At 45.0% G+C, this 25,926-nt stretch overlaps 1 protein-coding gene across 3 annotated transcripts; it reads right to left on the bottom strand.

The window, feature by feature from the left end:
- Window positions 1-204: 204 nt before the first annotated feature.
- Window positions 205-24,666, bottom strand: TRMT61A (tRNA methyltransferase 61A). Of its 3 annotated transcripts, XR_013624483.1 has the most exons (5): window positions 14,088-16,391; window positions 13,586-13,725; window positions 6,096-6,347; window positions 3,791-3,896; window positions 205-602 (listed from the first exon to the last, which is right to left on the bottom strand). XR_013624483.1 is itself a non-coding variant. In XM_078784080.1 (4 exons), exons 1-4 carry the CDS (start codon window positions 23,794-23,796, stop codon window positions 6,165-6,167), a joined length of 951 nt encoding a protein of 316 aa, XP_078640206.1. In that variant the 5' UTR covers window positions 23,797-24,666; the 3' UTR covers window positions 205-6,164. The 3 variants fall into 3 exon arrangements, 2 of the variants coding, with proteins under 2 accessions (XP_078640206.1, XP_067985702.1); XM_078784080.1 differs by adding an exon at window positions 23,469-24,666 and having other exon boundaries at window positions 205-6,347; window positions 13,586-13,758; window positions 14,088-14,354; XM_068129601.2 differs by adding an exon at window positions 23,469-24,661 and having other exon boundaries at window positions 205-6,347; window positions 14,088-14,354.
- Window positions 24,667-25,926: the final 1,260 nt, after the last annotated feature.

Below are 25,926 nucleotides of genomic sequence, written 5' to 3'. Positions count from 1 at the left end.
GGTTTTGCAACTGGGTCTCTCGTCCTCGGTTATGCACTGATCTTATTTTATGATCTTAACTGGATGGAGCCGAGTAACTGTCAGTGCACATCGGATATGCAGTTAGAGCCAATTAGATGGGGAATTTAAATTCTCCCAGACTAACACTCGGTGCGGACGGTGCTAGAACAATGAAGGAAAGGACAGGCACAAACAGATCGGAAGAACAGTTCAACAATAGTTGGTTTATTTACAATACGAATGCAGGGCCAAGGGGGAGCATATGTTGCAGTTCAAGGATTTTAATGTACAGGCAAAGCAATCAGTTTAATGGGCAGCAATAAAAAAAATGTACAGGTAATCAAAAAGGGGGGCGGGGGGGATGGAGAAACGTACAAGGGGGAAATTGCAACCAATTGAGGGTGAGAGCAATTAAAAGGTACAGCTGAAAGAACAGGGGCAAAGAGCAGTGCGATGCCAAACTTATACAATTACCTATCTAAAATGCAAACATCAGAAACATCTGCGGAGGGTAAAGACAGGAAGAGAGATAGATACAGCAGAACAAGGTGGTTTCGACTTCTTTGCTCTTTGCAGGTCGTCAAACCCCCGCTGCCAATTTGCTAAGGGGAGGGGGTCAACATGAGGTACACTGGTTGGTGTCGAAGGTGCGAATACTGGTTGGTGTGCATATTGAAGAGGTGCAAGTGAGGGGTGTGGGTGAGGGTGAGGTGCGAGGAGGAAACGAACAGGAAAGAGGTGCGTATCTGTGGGTCCCATCCTGAAAATAACATGTAGCGGCAGTGCCGTTGTTGAGCGCCTGCATCTAAAGTAGACGATCTGCGTCGAAAGTAACTTGGCCCTAATGAAAGTGCCCTGCTTGGAGTCCGTTTCACTCGCTCGCTCAGCGCTCCGTCTCGCAAACATCACCGGCCCACAACTCCAGCTCTGTTCCAACCAGCTCTGACCCGCCTTTCGTCATATACAGCCAACCAAGCCAAGAGGATCCTTCTGTGCATCTGGACACAGTGTTTATATAGCAACCTGGCAGGGGCGGAGCTTGGATGTGGATCAAACGTGATGCTGGGGGTGCCTAACAGCATCTGTGGTGCGGCTATTGGTGTGCACCCAATCTTCCCAGCGTTGGCATCGCCCACGCGAGACTCCAGCCACAAAAATTCCCGGACATGTCGCGCAGTAAAGCTCCCCCAATTAATGTAGGTTTAGTGTCTTTCACTGTGCTTTGCATGTGAACGATGCTGGGGACTTAATTGCTTCCACAAGTGAAGTGAGTGTTGGAGCACATGTCGGAGCACCTGTCGAGGCTATTATTGAGGAGATTCTGGCCAATTAGAGCACATTTGCTCTTTGTGCTCATGAGGTCTGAGGAAGAGGGGTGAAGCGACCCACCACCGCTGTGCTATCTTTCCCGTGTTCTGAGGGAAACGGCATCTGCTGTGATCGAGGTGGAATTGCGGGTGAGCTGTAGTTGAGGCAACGTCTTGGTGGTGGTTCCTACTGTGGTTTTGAGGCATCGTGGTTGTGGAGCAATGGAGAGCATGTATCGCAAGCTTGTGTAATGTCCAAATAATATGAGGTGTTAATAAATGTTAGTGTATGTGGTGTGCTTTTTCTTTTCAGAGCACAATTTTTCAGAGTGGTGTGCTCATTGTGGCTGGAGTGTAATTGTCATTAATGTGTATGGCAGTTGGAATATGGCGCGGTTTGAATGGGGTTTTGGAGGAATCTGCTAATCAGCTGGTGCTCTTGCCTCGGAGCTTAGTTACAGAGCCGCCGTTGCTAATTCTATTGTAATAGGAAGAAAAAGGGGGAAAACCCGAGCTAATGCTACACAACGCATATTGACCCATTAAAGCCACAAGGGTGGTGGGGAAATTCTGCACACCTAGCTCGTCTTCACGCTGGGGAAACCGAAGCTTTCAGAACGATTGGAATCTCCCGCGATGAAGCTAACTCCAAGGGCCTTTCACTCACTCACCGCAGGCAGGTTGGTGGTCTTTGTCTTCTACCGACTCCTCTCCGGCCTTGCTCCTCCAGCTCTCTCTGGGCTCTGTCCCCAAAATATTCCTACAGGTCGCACAAGATCTGCCAGCAACCCTCTTATGGTTAAACTACCAAAATCAAGACTCTCTGCTCACCTTCACTCTTTCATTCCTTTCTCCCGCCTCTGGAACAAACTTCCTCACTCTCTTCCATCCCACTCCTCCCTCCAGGTCTTTAAAACAGCTGTTCACCACCATCTCTTGTCTTCCCCCATCCAAAACCTTAATCTTTTCTACCCCCGTTAATTCACCGCAGATTCACTTTTTTGAAATACCAACTTCTTTCTTTCCTCGAAGTCCTAGCAGTGTCCACGTGTTTTATACCTCTCCCACTCCCCCCCCCCCCCCCCGACCCCCACCGCCTTCCCCCAAGCCCTCTCTCTCCCCATCTTGTCTCCTGTTCCCTTTATTGTATGTTTTATGTGTCGGTTTTTTTGTGCGATTGATGTTAGCTCTTTCACGAGCCTCGATCTTGTATTAAAAAAAAATACATATATACTGGAGAAATAACTAACGACGGACCTGTATGTTCGTTGCCATTGCCGAGGGTTGGCAATCGAGCATTCCTGTGTTAAAACCTTCAACATTCCACATGCCGAATCGGACACATGATGCGCAAACAGATGTACAACTAACATTGAAGGCTTCGTTTTTGTGCAAATAACTTTACACTTGACGACACCTCTACAGCTCTTCTTCTTCTTCCTCAACTAAGATTTAAAATACGAGGCCAAGTTAAACAAATGTTATGCTCATTGAATATGAATGCAACCCTTGGTTCACCCTGGCTGCATCACGTGTCATGTTGCATGGAATTCAGCCATTTTATTTTTAGATGGATCACACAAAGCTGAAATATTTTCCTTACATGAAGATACTCTTTTTTTTTTTTTGCATGGAAGTTTTGCTCTGACTTAAGTTCTACTTTTCATTACTAGCATGGATGAGGTACGAGTACATAAACTAATACCAGGACGGGTGATTAAACAAAGTGTGGAAAGGAACGATGGTCCAAACGAGCAAAACCCCACAAGCAGCAAAAATCAAACAACATGTTACACCACCCAGTGTTCAGGTTTATAATTCAACTGAAATAAAATAGATTTTCAAGTTTGTTTTAAAAGATTTCTGGAAGTTTATCGCTTTTGAAGCAGTTTCTTATACACCACCTTATCATGTCCTAATACTCCTAACCTGGAGGTTCTTGGAAGTGACAAGAAGGCGATTTGTGTTCTCGTGTTCAAGCAAATAATTCAATTTAAATAAAAGATATTAAAGTCGTATAAATTAATTAATTCAGATAGTTTACCACCGTTGACGCAGTGTCTATTACACCACATGGTTTAACACATTATATTAGTATTAGTTATTCGTGCCTGGTGTTTGTGTCCTTTATAATGTCCTTAAAAACAGTACATTTCCTGTTTGGAATGAATTTAAATTTTGTCTGATTGTCAGACACACAGAGTAAAAAAAAAAAAAGAAAAAAAAAAAAAGATCTCACTCCTCTCTGCGCATGCGCGATCGGACAAATTCAGAGCCAAAGTAGTGCTAAACTTGCAGGTTCGTTTTCCGATTAACGTTCAAAATATAGCATTAAATTGAGATCAAGGTGTTCCTCGATCATAAACTGATGTTTGTAGACAGACGGACGGAGAGACGGACAGAAACGAACCAATTGCTCAACGCCGTCGTTTTTCGCTTCATGTGCACAGGGTAATTAACCTTGTGAGGTGAACTGTAATTACCTGAAATTTACACCTGTTCAAGGTCACGAGGGGGCAGGACACGTGCTCATCGAGCCTCTCTCACCACGATTCAATGTGCGACGGGTTACGAGTAAACCTAGAAATGCTGAACAGGGATAATGACAGCAGGATTACACTTCGACAACCTTAATCCCCATCATGGTGGTGACACGTGTCTCATAAAACATAAAACATTGGGTACAAACGATATTTAAGTGTACAAACAGTTAAAACATTCGTTATTACCAAGTACGAACGAGATATGTGCGTCCATTCCTTCGATCGGAAGGACTGTTATAACCATTAAAATTGTCATGAAGTGCGATTCTTGTTTAATACAAAACATGTTTCGCTCTCACACCAAGGAGAAATAGAAATTTCCAATTCACAGTTCTCCGAATGAACAATTTCCATGTGCCTCCTGCACGAGTTTGCTCATCTGGAATCACAACCATGATTATTGATTACGTGATTATTAAGCGGGAGGGCCGACGGGAGTTGTGGGAGATATGTTGAAGGCAGCAAGAAGTTGGGGTGTGAAGAGAATGACAGAGATCTGTAATCTGGTGGTGAAAGAAGGCCGCATTCCAGTGGATTGGGAACTGAGTACCCTCGTCCCTCTATACAAGGGGAAAGGTGACCCTCTGGACTGTGGCTCGTACCGAGCGATAAAGTTATTGGAGCATGGAATTAAGGTATTGGAAACGGTGTTGGAGAGGAGGATAAGGAAGAAGGTGAAGATCGACGAAATGCAGTTTGGATTTATGTCAGGAAGAGGGACGACAGACGCGCTTTTTATTGTGAGGGAGTTGCAGGAGAAGTACATGGAGAAGAGGAAGAATTTGTTTCTTGGGTTTGTTGATCTGGAGAAAGCATTCGATAGGGTTCCACATGAAGTAGTGACATGGGCATTGAGGAAGTTAGGAGTAGAGGAATGGTTGATCAGAGTAGTGATGGCAATGTACGAGAGCGCACGCACAGCTGTAAGGACGAAGGACGGGAACAGTGGTGAGTTTGAGGTGAAGGTGGGAGTGCATCAGGGGTCGGTACTAAGTCCACTACTATTTGTAGCTGTGATGGAGGTGCTGGCTCAGAACGTAAAGGAGGGTTTACCGTGGGAGTTGTTGTATGCAGATGATCTGGTGTTGATTGCGGAAAGTATGGATGGACTGAAGGAGAAGACGAACAAGTGGAAGGAATGTAGGGAGGCAAAAGGTCTAAAGGTGAATATCAGAAAGACGAAGGTGATGGCAAGTGGTAAAGCATGTGGTGAGGTGGAAAGGACTGGGAAGTGTAAGGTGTGCACAGAGGGAGCTGCAGATGGAGGAAATGTTGAGTTGGATCTTGGAGACGGCATGAGGCTGGAAGGTGTGAAAACATTTTGTTACCTAGGAGACATGCTGAATGGAGAAGGTGGATCAGACTCGGCAACGGTTGCTCGAGTGAGATGTGCATGGAAGAAGTTTCGGGAACTGAGTGGCGTGCTGACGAGGAGGGGAGTGTTGTTGAACCTGAAGGGAAAGGTGTATGCTGCATGTGTGAGAAGTGTTATGATTTATGGGAGCGAGACATGGGTCATGAATGTAGAGCAGCAACGAAGGCTGGAAAGGGTGGAAATGTGAATGGTTCAGTGGATGTGTGGAGTATTGTTGAGAGAGAGGAAGACAAATGATGAATTGCGAAAGATGACGGGAATAGAGCCTGTGATTGATGCTGTGGAGAGAAACAGGTTGAGATGGTTTGGTCATGTGTTGAGGAAGGATGAAAGTGACTGGTTGAGAAGAGTGATGGAAATGAATGTAGAAGGAAGTAGAGGACGGGGAAGACCGAGAAAGACTTGGCGAAAGATGGTGGGAGAAGAAATGTGGGTAAGGGGGTTAACAAGGGGAGATGCAGAAAATAGGGCAAAATGGAGAAGATTGTCATGGGGACCGCAAGGTTAACCCCCGCTCTAGCAGGGAAAATGGCCTTAAAATGCCTGTTGTATTCAACTTCACATGCACGGATTTCTGGAGAGTTTGAAGGTAAGTTTATTAGAACAATAGGAGAGGGAGAGTGGGGGACAGGGATGGGGTGATAGAAAAGGGAGGGGGGGAGAGAGTGGTACAGGGATGGGGTGAGAGAAAAGGGAGGGGGGGGGGGTGCTGAGTGGCGTGGGTCTATGCAAAATAGAATGCAAATTCTATGCAAAAGAGAAAAGGGGTCTATGCAAAATTATCACATGATAGTAAAATAATTAGTAACATGCTCATGTGATCCAGAACACTGACAAAGAGGTAATTGACTGCGAACAGTTTCCTAGTACCTTCGGTTTATAATTTATTCTGTTGGACATAACCGCATCAGGAAGTGTCCCAACACCTGAATTTCGGTGTCAAAAGTCTCGTGCAGGAGGCAGCGAAGCAAATGTCAGATAACCAGTGTGTCCAGGAACCTCTCGGGGTATGCAGCCCGTATTGAAGAGGAACAAGCCCTTCTCCTTGTCCACCACGCCCGTAGGAGTGCAACCTTGGTCTGTGACGCATTCTCTTTTTGTGGTACAACCAATGTCTGGAATCTAAACACACACACGGATTATGGCATTATAAGTAAAAAGATGTACGTGTGCCTGTCCTGCAAATTTCTTTTCTTTTAATCTCACCTATTGGAACCCTTAGCGATCAGCAGCCATCAATACTGGTAGACCGATCCCCAGCTTAATGTCCCATCTAACGGACAGCACAAATACCACTTTGCATAATCATGTCACACGTCGGACAATGTTCATAATGTTCACTTGTTATTTTATATGGATTGAACACAAAGATGAAGGGACAATAAAATAAACACCAAAATCCACTGGTAAAACTTGTCCCCATATCCGACGCCTTCGACCCCATGCCATGCAATCCCACCCCCACCCCCTCCCTCCCCAACCCTAAAACTTCCCTCAATGGGCAGACAGTGCGCACACACACACACACACACACCACACACACCACACACACCACACACACACACACACACACACACACACACACACACACACACACACACACACACACACACACACACACCAAAGGAAACGAGCAGACGGTTGACAGTACAGATTAACCAATTATTCAGCTTTGGCCACCATTGCTGATGACGTCGACATCCGTTGGTAGCTCGAGTATAAGAAATTGCTACACATGGCGCCACCGCTATGGCTTTACAATATGGTCGACATTTTGGAAACAAATTGATTAGCAAAGGAGTTATCGATGTACTTTTTCTCATGTAAATTACAATAATCTTAACAGATAATAAACAAATAAATCGAGAATGTACGATTTGATTGCAGAACCACGAACAGGTAAATGTAAGTACTCAGAAGGAAACCACAAATGAGCTAACCTGATCATTTGTCCATCGTCTCAAGGCCCAGAGATTCGCAAGATATTGTGCTTAAACAAGCAATTGTGAACAAAGATCTAATGGAAAGAATAATTTGGAGTTTTTGAGATTTTTCCAGGATGGACAGTAGATTTGGAAAGTCAAATGCAAATAAAAGCATCGACGAAGTGGAAAAAACAATGGAAAACTCGTCTTCGTGAAGGTTATTGTCAGTCAGCTCCAGTGGATAAATGGGACAATGGGTCGAATCAATATCACACCAGCAAAGGTACTCATCGCTTTGCTGATGGATTTCATCAAAAGACATGTTAGACGTCACAAACATTTTGCTATATTCACTCTATAATTTGTCCGAGGACATGCCCCATCTGCTTGGAGGTCAGCTGACATTACCTTCATTAACAATCCTTGCTGCTTACAGTCACGTGAAAAAGTAAGTACACCCCATGTAAAGTTTAGACTTTTTCAACATATTTCAACATACAGCTATTTGATCTTCATTTCAACAATATTGACAGATAAAGGTGATATAATATAACAAATATCATGAAACATTTACATTTTGTAGTCCATTGTATAATTTAAATAAACATAAATGCAAATTTCGCATGTGGAAAAAGTAAGTACACCCTTGGCTCCAATAGGTGGTATTGCCCCCTTTGGCAGAAACGACCTCAAGTAGGCGTTTCTTATAACTGTCTACCAGTCTCTGACATCGACTGGTAGAAATTTTTCCCACTCCTCCATGCAGAATTCTTTCAGCTGTGCGATGTTTGAGGGGTTTCTTGCATGCACAGCTCGTTTCAAATCCCCCCACAACATCTCGATGGGATTTAGATCCAGGCTTTGACTTGGCCATTCCAGAACCCTCCATTTCTTTCTTTTCAGCCATTCCTTGGTGGATTTACTGGTATGTTTAGGGTCAATGTCATGTTGTAACGTCCACCTTCGGTTGAGCTTCAACTTTCCGACAGATGGCCTCACATTATTCTCAAGCACCTTCTGGTACAATGAAGAATTCATGGTGGATTCTATGATGGTGAGCTGCCCAGGCCCTGATGCAGCAAAGCTGCCCCTAACCATAATATTTCCACCACCATGCTTTACAGTTGGTATCAGGTTCTTGTGGTCAAATGCTGTCTTTGGTTTTCACCAAACATGTCTTCTGGTACTGTGGCCAAATAGCTCTACGTTTGACTCATCTGTCCAGAGCACGTTGTTCCAGAAGTGCTGGTCTTTGCCTAGGTGTTCATTGACAAACTTTAGTCTTGCCCTGATGTTCTTTCTGGACAGCAAAGGTTTCCTCCTGGCACACCTCCCATGAAGATCAAATTTGTGCAGCCTCTTTCTAATGGTAGACTCGTGCACTTTGACATCAACAGTGGCAAGAGCTACCTGGAGGACCCGTGATGACATTATGGGGTTCTTGGAGACTTCTTTCAGCATCTTGCGGTCTGCTCTCGGGCTGCTCTCGGGCTGAACTTGCTGGAGCGGCCTGGCCTAAACAAGTTGGCAGTTGTTTGGAATCTTCTCCACATGTAGATGATCTTCCGGACAGTCGACTGATTGATTTCTAATTGTTTGGAGATCTTTTTAAATCCCTCCCCAGACTTGTAGACATCTATAACCTTCTTTCTGAAGGCCTCAGAGAGCTGTTTTGATCTAGGCATGGTGACGCCGCACACTTCAACAACAAAGAGCAAACCAAACTAAATGTCTGAGGTTTAAATGAGACAGGTTCCTCCAAGATCCTCTCTAACGATGTTCTAATCATTTGCACCTGAGCTGGTGCACCTGATTCTAATTTTAGGTATTTGAAGTAGTGATAAATGTCGGGGTGTACTTACTTTTTCCACATGCGAAATTTGCATTTATGTTTATTTAAATTATACAATGGACTACAAAATGTAAATGTTTCATGATATTTGTTATATTATATCACCTTTATCTATCAATATTGTTGAAATGAAGATCAAATAGCTGTATGTTGAAATATGTTGAAAAAGTCAAAACTTTACATGGGGTGTACTTACTTTTTCATGTGACTGTATATGAGGCGCGAGCAAAACTCACCTCCTCTTCATTACGAAGCTCAGTGTTGGTGCTTTGGTTTGAACCTCCACTTAAAATGAGTGAAATGAAACATTTTCAAAACTTCAAACTTCAAGTTATGTTCACTCAGATTTCAACATCACCGTAATGCAAGTTATCAAGTTGTTTAAACTTTCTTTATGTAAGAAGATGATTTATAATATCAGCTACCACTGGGTGTCGCTATACGATATACATTTACATAGAGCGAATTGGGGTCTCCCACCACCCTAAACTCCTCCCTCAGACATGCTACTCAGACAGAAACCATACTTGGGGAACCCTGAGGCAACATGTAAAATTTGGTTGGATTTGGTTCAGTCGTTTTTATTTAATTTTTGAAGCATATACTGTATAAATATACAAATTCAATTTTAAAGTACGAGTACACCTGTTCTCTACGGGGGTCGGCAGGAAAAGTCATTCCTCTCTGGGGTATATATATATTACGGTAGATCTAGGATCAGGCCTCAATAACATCAGGGATGTGATCATTTACCAAGTTTCTTGTGGATCCCTCGCCAAGTGGTTTAAGCATTCGAACAAGCACTCCATTCGAAACCGTTGATAAGGGATGGCAGGCTTGGCAAGCGCTAGCGAGCTGCTTGGTAACTGAATACACCCTGGGTTTCGTCCCTTTCAGTTTAGTATTAAACAGCAGGAGCGACTGTTTCAAAAGTTAATCATACGTGTTTGTGGTTTTTGATATTTTTTACTTCTGGTAGGAGTTCTGGCTCCAACCAAAACGGCACGATAAGCTGTTTATATACGCTAACACGGCATTTGTTCAAGGAGGAAAACCCCTTTGGAAATATTATTATTCGTATTATTAGTATTCATATTGTTGGAATATTATTAGTATTAATATTGTTTTGTAATAACATTAATATTATCATAAGCATTGTTATTACCATCACCAGAGGAGAGGGTATTGCAGTTGGGTCACTTTATTACTTGCAAAAACCGAAGATTTTTCAAGTATATTGGTTGGTCTTGTGCGTTATTCTGTCAGTTTGTCTGTCTGTCACCTACAGGTCACAATTTTCAACCGATCTTCACGAAACTTCACCAAATGGTAGAGTTGGTCATAAGCAAGAAGCCTATTTTTTGGGAGTCAAAAGGTCAATAGGTCAACATAGGTTGATGGTCACTAACTTTGTCAGATTTCTAAAATCCTCAATTTTCATCCGATTGACTTGAATTTGAAGAGGATTTGCATATCAGCTTCCTGAATTCAACCACCAAGTATTTTTGAGGTCATCATAGGCCAACAACTTATTTCAGGGATTTCTCAAGTATGCAGGACATATTTCTTGATTATTTGTCTGTTTGTTTGTCCACACAGAATGTGAGCATGCTTTTCTCTGCAACCGTTGGTCCGATTGCCAAGAATTTTCACAACATGAGTGCCTCCTCCTCCTCTAGAATTTTGTTTTATTGATATTTATGATGTCATATATCACGTGGCATGGGTGCCATATTGAAAAAGCTTTGCAATTCTATATCTGTGAAACCGCTCCATGGGAAAAATTTAAACATGGCTCATTGTCAAGTACTCCACATGGGGAACATATATTCATGATGATGTCATCAGTGCCTTCATTATGAGGTCATAATTAGACAAGTCGAACACTTGATCTGATCAGTTTGAAATTTCTTGAGCATGATCTACACAAAAATTAAATTGACGACGTCATCGTTCACGTGTTTTGGCAGCCATATTGGATTGAACATAAATCTACGTTAATAAACCACACAAACACAGCAGCTAATAAACACCACACAAAATACACCACACAAACACATCCTAGCGAGGGACTGCAATCTCTGATTGCTCTTCCTTGTTACTTTTGTGATTAGAAGCGTCCTTGGAAAAACGCCACGATAAGCTACCTTAATATGGATATACACCTCAACATGCAACCTCTTTGGATGGAGGGAAATCCCCTTGGGGAGGCTACAACCTCCATTCATTGTTAAATCGCCACAACCTCCATTGTTTTACCCTTATTCCTCCTGTCAAGTTTGGTTGAGATTGGATAAGTAACGACCGAATGTATCGCAGTCAAAAATCGTCAATCAGATAGACAGACACCAAATTGTGTATTTTAGTACGATAGAAGACTAGCGGAAACCCATGAAATCACAGGTGTGATCTTGAATGTAAAATCAAGTGAAATGGAGGTATTGTAATAACTAAGACTGCACAAATTTATTAAACGATATCAAGCTTAATTATCGATTAAACGATATCAAATCAAGCAGGTTCCACCCCCCCCCCCCCCTTCACATGCCTCCCCCCCTTCACATGCCTCCCCCCCCTTCACATGCCTCCCCCCCAAAGCCCTCTCCCTCCCACAGATCTCTCGATGTCTCCATGTCTCTCGGTCCCTGCTCTCAAATGTTGTGTTTGTGTCCTTCCCCCTCTCTCCCCATCTTGTCTACCGCTCCCGATGTTATTTGTTTTATGTGTCTGTTTGTCTTTCTGTGTGATTAATGTTCGCTCTTTCACGAGCCTCGATCTTGTATACAAAAAAAATAAAAAATAAAAATAAAAAAAATGCTCTTTTCCTTGTGGTGTTGAACATAAATAACGGATATTAAACCTAGAACGGCACTATTCGATGTCACAACGTCGACCGATATGCTTCCACCCACATTATTACATCATTACACATACTTGCACCAAGTTTGATTTAAAACCCTTCAGCTATCCTCAGGTATCACATTTTTACCTGACATGACCTCTGACCTTTGATGCCAAAATCTAATCGCTTCATCTTTTCATCATAATATATACCTGTACCAAGTTTGGTCAAAATCCCATCATTGGTTCACAAGTTAGCACAGTAACAGATTTTTTTTTACCTGACGGATATTTGACCTTTGACCTCATAATCTAATCAGTTTATCTTTACATCCACATACATAATTGTACCAAGTTTAACTTAGATCCCTTCAGCCATTGTTAAGTTATCGCGGGAACAAAAACCAATCACAGATGGACGGACAGCCAGACAGACAACATGGTCACATGGCAGGATGTGATGTTTTTCTCCATTTCAGCACCACGCAGTCAAAAGTGAAAAGAACAAAACATGATTTTCAAATTTGGGAGTCTAGCCCCCAACAGGATTACCTGGAGAGCTCATAGCACATTTCCCCGTGCTGTCTTGAGAAATAAGGACATAGACTGGATATGCGAGCAGCAAACGTGATTGGTCGAGATGATGTAAAATACCGTAATATTGTGTCAAAAGTACTGCTAAACAGAAGGGTTTTGAAAGTGCTAAAAAGGTGATTTGTTCTACGTTGGTCAAGTATACAATTCAATTAAAATAAAATAAGTATTTTAAAAATTGTAGAAAATAAATCATAAGACTAAACAAACAAACAAAACAAGAAATATGTCGTGCATAGCATGATACTTGCAAAATCCCTAAAATAAGTTGGTGGCCTATGATGACCTCAAAAATACTTGGTGGTTGAATTCAGTGACCCCATATGCAAGTCATCTTCAAATTTCAAGTCAATTGGATGAAAATTGAGGATTTTAGAAATTTAGCCTATGTTGACCTTTTGGCCTATGATGACCTCAAAAATACTTGGTGGTTCAATTCAGTGACCAGATATGCAAACCCTCTTAAAATTTCAAGTCAATCAGATGAAAATTGAGGATTTTATAAATCTGACAAAGTTGATGACCTTTGGCCTATGTTGACCTATTGACCTTTTGACCCAAAAACAATCGGCTTCTTGCTTATGACCCACTCTATCATTTGGTGAAGATCAGTTGAAAATTGTGACCTGTAGGCGACTGACAGACAGACAGACATACAGACAGACAGACATACAAACAGACAGACAGAATAACGCACAAGACAAACCAATATACTTGAAAAATCTTCGATTTTCGCAAGTAAAAATAACTATTTTGGAGGAAACCTGCCTCCCCTCCCGCAGACTCACTGAGACGTCAAATGTGCGAATGCTATGAACAAACGTTGGTACATCACAGGTGATGAAGGTTGTGATCTTTCTGAGAAGGAAACAAATATCTATTTTTAAGGGGGGGGGGGGGGGGGCGGGGATGGGGTAAGGGGCACAAACTTTAGTCACAACATAACAAATATAATTTGTGCCAAGTTTGGTCACAATCCCATCAGCAGTTTTGGAGAAGAAGTTGCCAGTGTTTACGGACCGACGGACGCGCCATCCCAGAAGCTCACCACAAGTACGTTCCAGGTAAGATTAAAAAAAAAAAAAAAAACCAGCAACGCGGACTCTCATGGAAGGAAAAGATATTGAACTGAAAAGGAAAAGTCCAACCTGAAGACTGATGGTGCGCACGTCGCACGGGCGGAGAAGCACCTCCAAGGTGTTCATCTCATGAAAGCCATTCGACTCGAGCACCTGACACGTTTGTTGAACCTGCTCGATGCATGGCGAGAAAGAGCACAAGCGGCCTCCTGCCAGCGCACGCAAGGACGACCAGGAAGCACCTCAGGTAGCATCACAATGACAAACACACTAAAACATTCACCAGGAAGTAACAGAGATCATCGGCTGTTTATTCCGGCACATTTGGGAAACCAATTTTTCCTCTTTTTTTATATTTCAAAGACGTTTGCAGGGAATCTCTTACTCCTTGTGGACTGCGGTGTCCCCTGCGTTCGGGATGCTTTGTCGTTCTTTAGTAACATTATAATTGGATTACTTTTGTTTAAAATAATGATTAAAATAATGGAAGCGTTTTAGGCAAACTGGTCCATATTGTGGAGTTGCCCGCTTTTCCCCTTTACCTTTTTCCCTCGAGGGTTACCATCGTTACCTGCACGTTTCATGGCTGTCCTCGCATGTGCAACAGCGTTCCATGGTGACGGAATGTCGAGGCACACCGCGTCGGCAGAACCCTCCACACCGAAGCCATTGAGACAAACGTCCTGGAATCGCACGGTCACCACATTCCCGAAGCCATGCTGCTGGAACTCCTCACGGGCCTGTGCTGCACGTTTGGCGTGGAATTCCACCGTGTGGAGATGTCCGCTGGGCGCCACCGCACGAAGAAAGGCGTGCGACAGGGAGCCACTGCCAGTACCTCGATGGTGGCAAGGAGGACAAGACGGTAAAGTTAAGTTTATACAATGCGGAGAGTGAAGGCAAATTGAAGGAGAGGTCGGAGGGTGAGGAAGGGGGGCAACCTCAATATGGAGGAGAGCATCCAGAAAAAACAAGTTGGAAAAAGGAAGAGAAGAGGGACACAGAGGATCATCCAGCAACAGGACCAAAAAGAGACTAAAAGGAGAATCCTTGTCGTAGGCTTCCGATGGGATGCACCGCTTTGCACGACAGTAAGCAACGTCATACAGGTTCATGTCTGACGTCATAGTTACACTCTCAATTTGTGTCGCCACCTGTACTGGACTATGATCTTTCAAAAGGTCACAATAACCATCGTATTTACAACACGTGCTTTGAACATCTTGTTATGCGCCAGGTCGAAGAATCATCCAACGATGAACCACCAAGGTAATCGGCTCACAACAGGTACAACAGTCCCAGGAAGGTATGGCTACCAAAGCAGCTTCCTGGACAAGAAAGCTCCACCTGACGATTTGAGCACATATTGGGAAAGCATTGCAAATACAATGATCAAGGTAAAAAGGTCTGAGGCACAACAGATGTCCAGGTGATGGCCGTAATTCTGGGAATCACCCCGGATGTACCAGAATTGGGGGAATCACTCTCCAATGTACCAGGATTTGGGGAATCACTCTCCAATGTACCAGGATTTGGGGAATCACTCTCAATGTACCAGGATTTGGGGAATCACTCTCAATGTACCAGGATTTGGGGAATCACTCTCCAATGTACCAGGATTTGGGGAATCACTCTCCAATGTACCAGGAATTGGGGAATCACTCAATGTACCAGGATTTGGGGAATCACTCTCAAATGTACCAGGATTTGGGGAATCGCTCTCAAATGTACCAGGATTTGGGGAATCACCCCAATGTACCAGGATTTGGGGAATCGCTCTCAAATGTACCAGGATTTTGGGAATCACTCTCCAATGTACCAGGATTTTGGGAATCACTCTCAATGTACCAGGATTTGGGGAATCACTCAATGTACTAGGATTTGGGGAATCACTCAATGTACCAGGATTTGGGGAATCGCTCTCCAATGTACCAGCATTTGGGGAATCGCTCTCCAATGTACCAGCATTTGGGGAATCGCTCTCAAATGTACCAGGATTTTGGGAATCACTCTCAAATGTACCAGGATTTTGGGAATCACTCCCATGTACCAGGATTTTGGGAATCACTCCCATGTACCAGGATTTGGGGAATCACTCTCCAATGTACCAGGATTTGGGGAATCACTCTCCAATGTACCAAGATTTGGGGAATCACTCTCAATGTACCAGGATTTGGGGAATCGCTCTCCAATGTACCAGGATTTGGGGAATCACTCAAATGTACCAGGATTTGGGGAATCACTCTCCAATGTACCAGGATTTGGGGAATCACCCCCAATGTACCAGGATTCGGGGAATCACCCCCAACGTACCATGATTTGTGGAATCACCCCGCAACGTACCAGGATTTGGGGAATCATTCTCCAACGTACCAGGATTTGGGGAATCACTCTCAAACATACCAGGATTTGGGGAATCACTCTCCAATGTACCAGGATTTGAGGAATCGCTCTCCAATAAACCAGGATTTGGGGAATCGCTCTCCAATGTACCAGGATTTGGGGAATCGCTCTCCAATGCACCAGGATTTGGGGAATCGCTCTCCAATGCACCAGGATTTGGGGAATCGCTCTCCAATGCACCAGGATTTGGGGAATCGCTCTCCAATGCACCAGGACTTGGGGAATCGCTCTCCAATGCACCAGGACTTGGGGAATCGCTCTCCAATATACCAGGATTTGGGGAATCGCTCTCAAATGTACCAGGATTTGGGGAATCGCTCTCCAATGCATCAGGATTTGGGGAATCGCTCTCCAATATACCAGGATTTGGGGAATCGCTCTCAAATGTACCAGGATTTGGGGAATCACTCTCCAATGCACCAGGATTTGGGGAATCACTCTCCAATGCACCAGGATTTGGGGAATCACTCTCCAATGTACCAGCATTTGGGGAATCACTCTCCAATGTACCAGGATTTGGGGAATCGCTCTCCAATGCACCAGGATTTGGGGAATCGCTCTCCAATGCACCAGGATTTGGGGAATTGCTCTCCAATGCACCAGGATTTGGGGAATCGCTCTCCAATGCACCAGGATTTGGGGAATCGTTCTCCAATGTACCAGGATTTTGGGAATCGCTCTCCAATGCACCAGGATTTGGGGAATCACTCCAATGTACCAGGATTTGGGGAATCACTCTCCAATGCACCAGGATTTGGGGAATCACTCTCCAATGCACCAGGATTTGGGGAATCGCTCTCCAATGTACCAGGACTTGGGGAATCGCTCTCCAATATACCAGGATTTGGGGAATCGCTCTCAAATGTACCAGGATTTGGGGAATCGCTCTCCAATGTACCAGGATTTGGGGAATCGCTCTCCAATGTACCAGGATTTGGGGAATCACTCTCCAATGCACCAGGATTTGGGGAATCACTCTCCAATGCACCAGGATTTGGGGAATCACTCTCCAATGCACCAGCATTTGGGGAATCACTCCAATGTACCAGCATTTGGGGAATCACTCTCCAATGTACCAGGATTTGGGGAATCACTCTCCAATGTACCAGGATTTGGGGAATCACTCTCAATGTACCATGATTTGGGGAATCACTCTCAATGTACCAGGATTTGGGGAATCACTCTCAATGTACCAGGATTTGGGGAATCACTCTCAAATGTACCAGGATTTGGGGAATCACTCTCCAATGCACCAGGATTTGGGGAATCACTCTCCAATGCACCAGGATTTGGGGAATCATTCTCCAATGTACCAGCATTTGGGGAATCACTCTCCAATGTACCAGGATTTGGGGAATCACTCTCCAATGTACCAGGATTTGGGGAATCACTCTCAATGTACCAGGATTTGGGGAATCACTCTCAATGTACCAGGATTTGGGGAATCACTCTCAATGTACCAGGATTTGGGGAATCACTCTCAATGTACCAGGATTTGGGGAATCACTCTCCAATGTACCAGGATTTGGGGAATCACTCTCCAATGTACCAGTATTTGGGGAATCGCTCTCCAATGCACCAGGATTTGGGGAATCGCTCTCCAATGCACCAGGATTTGGGGAATTGCTCTCCAATGCACCAGGATTTGGGGAATCGCTCTCCAATGCACCAGGATTTGGGGAATCATTCTCCAATGTACCAGGATTTTGGGAATCGCTCTCCAATGCACCAGGATTTGGGGAATCACTCCAATGTACCAGGATTTGGGGAATCACTCCAATGTACCAGGATTTGGGGAATCACTCCAATGTACCAGGATTTGGGGAATCACTCTCCAATGTACCAGGATTTGGGGAATCACTCTCCAATGCACCAGGATTTGGGGAATCACTCTCCAATGTACCAGCATTTGGGGAATCTCTCCAATGTACCAGGACTTGGGGAATCGCTCTCCAATATACCAGGATTTGGGGAATCGCTCTCAAATGTACCAGGATTTGGGGAATCGCTCTCCAATGTACCAGGATTTGGGGAATCACTCTCCAATGTACCAGGATTTGGGGAATCACTCTCCAATGCACCAGGATTTGGGGAATCACTCTCCAATGCACCAGGATTTGGGGAATCACTCTCCAATGCACCAGGATTTGGGGAATCACTCTCCAATGCACCAGGATTTGGGGAATCACTCTCCAATGTACCAGGATTTGGGGAATCACTCTCCAATGTACCAGGATTTGGGGAATCACTCTCAATGTACCATGATTTGGGGAATCACTCTCAATGTACCAGGATTTGGGGAATCACTCTCAAATGTACCAGGATTTGGGGAATCACTCTCCAATGCACCAGGATTTGGGGAATCACTCTCCAATGCACCAGGATTTGGGGAATCACTCTCCAATGCACCAGGATTTGGGGAATCACTCTCCAATGTACCAGCATTTGGGGAATCACTCTCCAATGTACCAGGATTTGGGGAATCACTCTCCAATGTACCAGGATTTGGGGAATCACTCTCCAATGTACCAGGATTTGGGGAATCACTCTCAATGTACCAGGATTTGGGGAATCACTCTCAATGTACCAGGATTTGGGGAATCACTCTCAATGTACCAGGATTTGGGGAATCACTCTCCAATGTACCAGGATTTGGGGAATCGCTCTCCAATGTACCAGGATTTGGGGAATCGCTCTCCAATGCACCAGGATTTGGGGAATCGCTCTCCAATGCACCAGGATTTGGGGAATCGCTCTCCAATGCACCAGGATTTGGGGAATCGCTCTCCAATGCACCAGGATTTGGGGAATCGCTCTCCAATGTACCAGGATTTGGGGAAATCGCTCTCCAATGCACCAGGATTTGGGGAATCGCTCTCCAATGCACCAGGATTTGGGGAATCGCTCTCCAATGCACCAGGACTTGGGGAATCGCTCTCCAATATACCAGGATTTGGGGAATCGCTCTCAAATGTACCAGGATTTGGGGAATCGCTCTCAAATGTACCAGGATTTGGGGAATCGCTCTCAAATGTACCAGGATTTGGGGAATCACTCTCCAATGCACCAGGATTTGGGGAATCACTCTCCAATGCACCAGGATTTGGGGAATCACTCTCCAATGCACCAGGATTTGGGGAATCACTCTCCAATGTACCAGCATTTGGGGAATCACTCTCCAATGTACCAGGATTTGGGGAATCACTCTCCAATGTACCAGGATTTGGGGAATCACTCTCCAATGTACCAGGATTTGGGGAATCACTCTCAATGTACCAGGATTTGGGGAATCACTCTCAATGTACCAGGATTTGGGGAATCGCTCTCCAATGTACCAGGATTTGGGGAATCGCTCTCCAATGTACCAGGATTTGGGGAATCGCTCTCCAATGCACCAGGATTTGGGGAATCGCTCTCCAATGCACCAGGATTTGGGGAATCGCTCTCCAATGCACCAGGATTTGGGGAATCGCTCTCCAATGCACCAGGATTTGGGGAATCGCTCTCCAATGCACCAGGATTTGGGGAATCGTTCTCCAATGTATCAGGATTTTGGGAATCGCTCTCCAATGCACCAGGATTTGGGGAATCACTCCAATGTACCAGGATTTGGGGAATCACTCCAATGTACCAGGATTTGGGGAATCACTCTCCAATGTACCAGGATTTGGGGAATCACTCTCCAATGCACCAGGATTTGGGGAATCACTCTCCAATGCACCAGGATTTGGGGAATCACTCTCCAATGTACCAGCATTTGGGGAATCTCTCCAATGTACCAGGACTTGGGGAATCGCTCTCCAATATACCAGGATTTGGGGAATCGCTCTCAAATGTACCAGGATTTGGGGAATCGCTCTCAAATGTACCAGGATTTGGGGAATCGCTCTCCAATGTACCAGGATTTGGGGAATCACTCTCCAATGCACCAGGATTTGGGGAATCACTCTCCAATGCACCAGGATTTGGGGAATCACTCTCCAATGTACCAGCATTTGGGGAATCACTCTCCAATGTACCAGGATTTGGGGAATCACTCTCCAATGTACCAGGATTTGGGGAATCACTCTCAATGTACCAGGATTTGGGGAATCACTCTCAATGTACCAGGATTTGGGGAATCACTCTCAATGTACCAGGATTTGGGGAATCACTCTCAATGTACCAGGATTTGGGGAATCACTCTCAAATGTACCAGGATTTGGGGAATCACTCTCCAATGCACCAGGATTTGGGGAATCACTCTCCAATGCACCAGGATTTGGGGAATCACTCTCCAATGTACCAGCATTTGGGGAATCACTCTCCAATGTACCAGGATTTGGGGAATCACTCTCCAATGTACCAGGATTTGGGGAATCACTCTCCAATGTACCAGGATTTGGGGAATCACTCTCAATGTCTTCATCAATGTCTGGTCTTCATCAATGATCTCTCTGACTCTCTCGAAAATCCTCTCTATCTCTTTGCTGATGACTCCACTCTCTGCCGCTCCATTCCTCTTCCCTCAGATCGGCAGTCTGCTGCCTCCTCACTCTCTGAAGACCTGGACAAAATCACAGACTGGTCAAACAAGTGGAACATGTCTTTCAATCCTGACAAATCTCACACTCTTACTATGTCTCTCCGAAAAGATCGACTGGACAACCCTCCCATCTACTTTCTCAACAATCCTCTCCAAGAAGTTCTGTCGCTCAAGATTTTGGGTCTCACTATCTGCCATGATCTTTCTTGGGAAAACCACATTTCCAAGCTGGCCTCCAAAGCCAGTCGCCGACTGGGCATCCTCCGTCGTGCGAAGTCCTTCCTCGGCACACCTGAGCTCCTCACCACATACAAGGCTTTCATCCGCAGCTCAATGGAATACTGTTCTCCCCTATGGGCCGGTGCTCCTGCCTCACACCTAGCTCGGCTTCACGCTGTTGAAACCAAAGCTTTCAGAATTATTGGAATCTCCCGCGATGAAGCTATCTCTGAGGGCCTTTCACTCACTCACCGCAGGCAGGTAGGTGGTCTTTCTGTCTTCTACCGACTCCTCTCCGGCCTTGCACCCCCAGCTCTCTCTGTGCTCTGTCCCCCAAATATTCCTACAGGTCGCACAAGATCTGCCAGCAACCCTCTGATGGTTAAACTGCCGAAATCTCGGCTCTCCGCTCACCTTCACTCTTTCATTCCTCTTTTCTCCCGCCTCTGGAACAAACTCCCTCACTCCCTTCAATCCCACTCCTCCCTCCAGGTCTTTAAAACAGCTGTTCACCACCATCTCTTATCTTCCCCCATCCAAAACCTTGATCTTTTCTACCCCCGCTAATTCACCCCAGATCCACCTTGTTTGAAATTCCAACTTCTTTCCTGGAAGTCCTGGCAGTGTCCATATGTTTTATACCTCTCCCACTGCCCCCTTCCCACGCCCCCCCCCCCAAAGCCCTCGCCCTCTCTCAGATCTCTCGATGTCTCCATGTCTCTCGGTCCCTGCTCTCAAATGTTGTGTTTGTGTCCTTCCCCCTCTCTCCCCATCTTGTCTACCGCTCCCTATGTTATATGTTTTATGTGTCGGTTTGTCTTTCTGTGTGATTAATGTTCGCTCTTTCACGAGCCTCGATATTGTATACAAATGTACCAGGATTTGGGGAATCACTCTCAATGTACCAGGATTTGGGGAATCGCTCTCCAATGTACCAGGATTTGGGGAATCGCTCTCCAATGTACCAGGATTTGGGGAATCGCTCTCCAATGCACCAGGATTTGGGGAATCGCTCTCCAATGCACCAGGATTTGGGGAATCGCTCTCCAATGCACCAGGATTTGGGGAATCACTCTCCAATGTACCAGCATTTGGGGAATCACTCTCCAATGTACCAGGATTTGGGGAATCACTCTCCAATGTACCAGGATTTGGGGAATCACTCTCAATGTACCATGATTTGGGGAATCACTCTCAATGTACCAGGATTTGGGGAATCACTCTCAATGTACCAGGATTTGGGGAATCACTCTCAATGTACCAGGATTTGGGGAATCACTCTCAATGTACCAGGATTTGGGGAATCACTCTCAATGTACCAGGATTTGGGGAATCACTCTCCAATGTACCAGGATTTGGGGAATCTCTCTCCAATGCACCAGGATTTGGGGAATCGCTCTCCAATGCACCAGGATTTGGGGAATCGCTCTCCAATGCACCAGGATTTGGGGAATCGCTCTCCAATGCACCAGGATTTGGGGAATCATTCTCCAATGTACCAGGATTTTGGGAATCGCTCTCCAATGCACCAGGATTTGGGGAATCACTCTAATGTACCAAGATTTGGGGAATCACTCTCCAATGTACCAGGATTTGGGGAATCACTCTCAATGTACCAGGATTTGGGGAATCACTCTCAATGTACCAGGATTTGGGGAATCACTCTCAATGTACCAGGATTTGGGGAATCACTCTCAATGTACCAGGATTTGGGGAATCACTCTCCAATGCACCAGGATTTGGGGAATCACTCTCCAATGCACCAGGATTTGGGGAATCTCTCCAATGCACCAGGATTTGAGGAATCACTCTCCAATGCACCAGGATTTGGGAAATCACTCTCCAATGCACCAGGATTTGGGGAATCACTCTCCAATGTACCAGGATTTGGGGAATCACTCTCCAATGTACCAGGATTTGGGGAATCACTCTCCAATGTACCAGGATTTGGGGAATCACTCTCAATGTACCAGGATTTGGGGAATCACTCTCAATGTACCAGGATTTGGGGAATCACTCTCAATGTACCAGGATTTGGGGAATCACTCTCCAATGTATTGGAATACGGGGAATCACCCCCAATGTATTGGAATACGGGGAATCACCCCCAATGTATTGGAATACGGGGAATCACCCCCAATGTATTGGAATACGGGGAATCACCCCCAATGTATTGGAATACGGGGAATCACCCCCAATGTATTGGAATACGGGGAATCACCCCCAATGTATTGGAATACGGGGAATCACCCCCAATGTATTGGAATACGGGGAATCACCCCCAATGTATTGGAATACGGGGAATCACCCCCAATGTATTGGAATACGGGGAATCACCCCCAATGTATTGGAATACGGGGAATCACCCCCAATGTATTGGAATACGGGGAATCACCCCCAATGTTTTGGACTACGGGGAATCACCCCCAATGTATTGGAATACGGGGAATCCCGGTGCACAGTGGATGGACGTTGTATTCCTCAGGATGAGGTGCAAATTGAACCCCGTGGGCCTGAGAAACACAATTTAAAACGTTATGGGATGTCAAGGCCTTGGTCACGTGATTCGTGCAATGCATGGAGGGAGACCCCAGTTGTTGTCCTGGGGTGGGGGGTGGGGGCGGAGGAGGAGGAAGAAGAAGAAGGTGGATTGTGTAATGTGTTGGGGTGTGCAGTGAAGAGAACCACGAGACGTTACCAGGGCTCCAGGTTGCGTGGTGAGGGTTAAACGCGCGTTCCCACTCATATGTAGACCATAGACCAGGACCTGTACTCGCACACGACGCCGAAAGTGCTCGCACGTACCTGCCTCGCAGACCACCGAGCCCGGGCGCACGTCCAGCATCGTGATGACCATGGCGATGTCGGGCGCGTACAGGATCTGCGTGCGGTGCGCCAGCGTGCGCGTCCATAGCTCGGGCGTCGGATGCAGGATCCACACGTAGCCGCCCTTGCTGCAGGTGAAGCGGGAGCCGAACGGGCGGCCGAGCAGCTCCGAATGGCGAATGGCGCCGTACTTGGTCTGCGTGCAGAGCCCCTGTTTGGCACGCACGGCGAGCAGCGAGTGCGGCCCCGCGTACACCATGAACGTGTCTCCCTCACGCACACACGGAGACCACGTGGCCAGGCTCATGGCGGAGCTAATGTAATGGGGGAGAAGAGAAGGGGCAACACGGCGGGAAAGAGGAGCTACGGCTCGGTGAAGGGGAGAAACTGAGGTAACTACTAAGTACTAACACGGCGGGAAAGAGGAGCTACGGCTCGGTGAGGAAGGGGAGAAACTGAGGTAACACGGCGGGAAAGATAGGAGCTACGGCTCGGTGAGGAAGGGGAGAAACTGAGGTAACACGGCGGGAAAGATAGGAGCTACGGCTCGGTGGGGAAGAGGAGAAACTGAGGTAACACGGCGGGAAAGATAGGAGCTCCGGCTCGGTGAGGAAGGGGAGAAACTGAGGTAACACGGCGGGAAAGAGGGGCTACGGCTTGGCGAGGAAGGGGACACGGAAGAGGAAGAGGAAGAAGAAGAAGAAGAAGAGTTACGGGAGTGGAGTATTCTGTCCTGAGGAGTGTTCCATGACCAAGCAGCTTTTTATTCCTCGCCAAGTGGTTTCAGCTCCAACAAAACGGTCGATAAGGATCGTCTGGCTTGGCGAGCGATAACAAGCTGCTTGGTTGTGGAACACACACACCTGCGTAGTTTCCTTCACCCGCTCGCCGAGGTGTTTTTGTATAATTTAGTTAACCACATTGATTGTTGTTTATTGTGGTTACTATTCTACCTGTTGTTGTTAGGAGTTTTTCCATTCCGGTAGAGTACGTCTTGTTTCTTGACGATGGTTGATTGTTTAATGCAATCTGTTTGTTCATCGCCTTTATTTACCTACAACTTTATTTTTGCACCACTTGGTTGCATCGGCGGTTGTTCTACGCCTGCGCACAACTGCCTGCAGTGTGGTGATCTTCATCCTGATGAGCAGAACTTACACGGAAGGAACGAAGGAATTTGTTGTTTAATTGGTTGTTTTTCCATGCATTTCTGTCGTTGATTGTTGTTGTTTATTGTAAATAGACGTTCACCTTATTTTGCATTTATTAATTAACCCTAGTTTCCCCCATGGTTGTTGTTGTTTATTGTAAATAGCAGTTCACCATGCATTTATTAATTAACTCTCGTTTCCCCTATGGTTGTTGTTGTTTATTGCAAATAGCAGTTCACCATGCATTTATTAATTAACTCTCGTTTCCCCCATGGTTGTTGTTGTTTATTGCAAATAGCAGTTCACCATGCATTTATTAATTAACTCTCGTTTCCCCTATGGTTGTTGTTGTTTATTGCAAATAGCAGTTCACCATGCATTTATTAATTAACCCTAGTTTCCCCCATGGTTGTTGTTGTTTATTGCAAATAGCAGTTCACCATGCATTTATTAATTAACTCTCGTTTCCCCTATGGTTGTTGTTGTTTATTGTAAATAGCAGTTCACCATGCATTTATTAATTAACTCTCGTTTCTCCTATGGTTGTTGTTGTTTATTGTAAATAGAAGTTCACCATGCATTTATTAATTAACTCTCGTTTCCCCTATGGTTGTTGTTGTATATTGTAAATTGCAGTTCACCATGCATTTATTAATTAACTCTCGTTTCCCCTATGGTTGTTGTTGTTTATTGTAAATAGCAGTTCACCATGCATTTATTAATTAACTCTCGTTTCCCCTATGATTGTTGTTGTTTATTGTAAATACAAGTTCACCATGCATTTATTAATTAACTCTCGTTTCCCCTATGGTTGTTGTTGTTTATTGTAAATAGCAGTTCACCATGCATTTATTAATTAACTCTCGTTTCCCCTGTGGTTGTTGTTGTTTATTGTAAATAGCAGTTCATGCATTTATTAATTAACTCTCGTTTCCCCTATGGTTGTTGTTGTTTATTGTAAATAGAAGTTCACCTTGACCTTGTCTTGCATTTCTCGTTTCCCCCATGGTTGTTGTTGTTTATTGTAAATAGAAGTTCACCTTGCAGCTATTAATTAAGCCTTGTTTTTGTTTATTTCTTGATATTTTTGATAGATGTTTAAGATATTAATAGTTTATTTTATTAACACATGCTGATTATTGTTGTTTGGTTAATTTATTCATCTGAAGTGAGCTCAAAAAGAGACACGTACGTGGACAGTGTACTTGTATCGGCCACATAACCATAACCAACATTGTTGTCATCATGCAATCTCACAAAAAAAAAAAAAAATTGTAACCTTTTTG

The sequence above is a fragment of the Myxine glutinosa genome, chromosome 9 (genome assembly GCF_964187855.1).
Source record: "Myxine glutinosa chromosome 9, kmMyxGlut1.1, whole genome shotgun sequence".
NCBI classification, from domain to species: Eukaryota; Metazoa; Chordata; class Myxini; order Myxiniformes; family Myxinidae; genus Myxine; species Myxine glutinosa.
This window is presented reverse-complemented; position numbering and strand designations above follow the sequence as displayed.

Coding starts and splice junctions, on each gene's coding strand:
- TRMT61A (XM_078784080.1), bottom strand. CDS start 23,796: ATGAGCCTGGCCACGTGGTCTCCGTGTGTGCGTGAGGGAGACACGTTC. Junction 13,759..14,087: donor GACAGCCATGAAACGTGCAG/GTAACGATGGTA, acceptor ATGCTACCTGAG/GTGCTTCCTGGTCGTCCTTG. Junction 6,348..13,585: donor TGCGCACCATCAGTCTTCAG/GTTGGACTTTTC, acceptor GTGTGTGTTTAG/ATTCCAGACATTGGTTGTAC.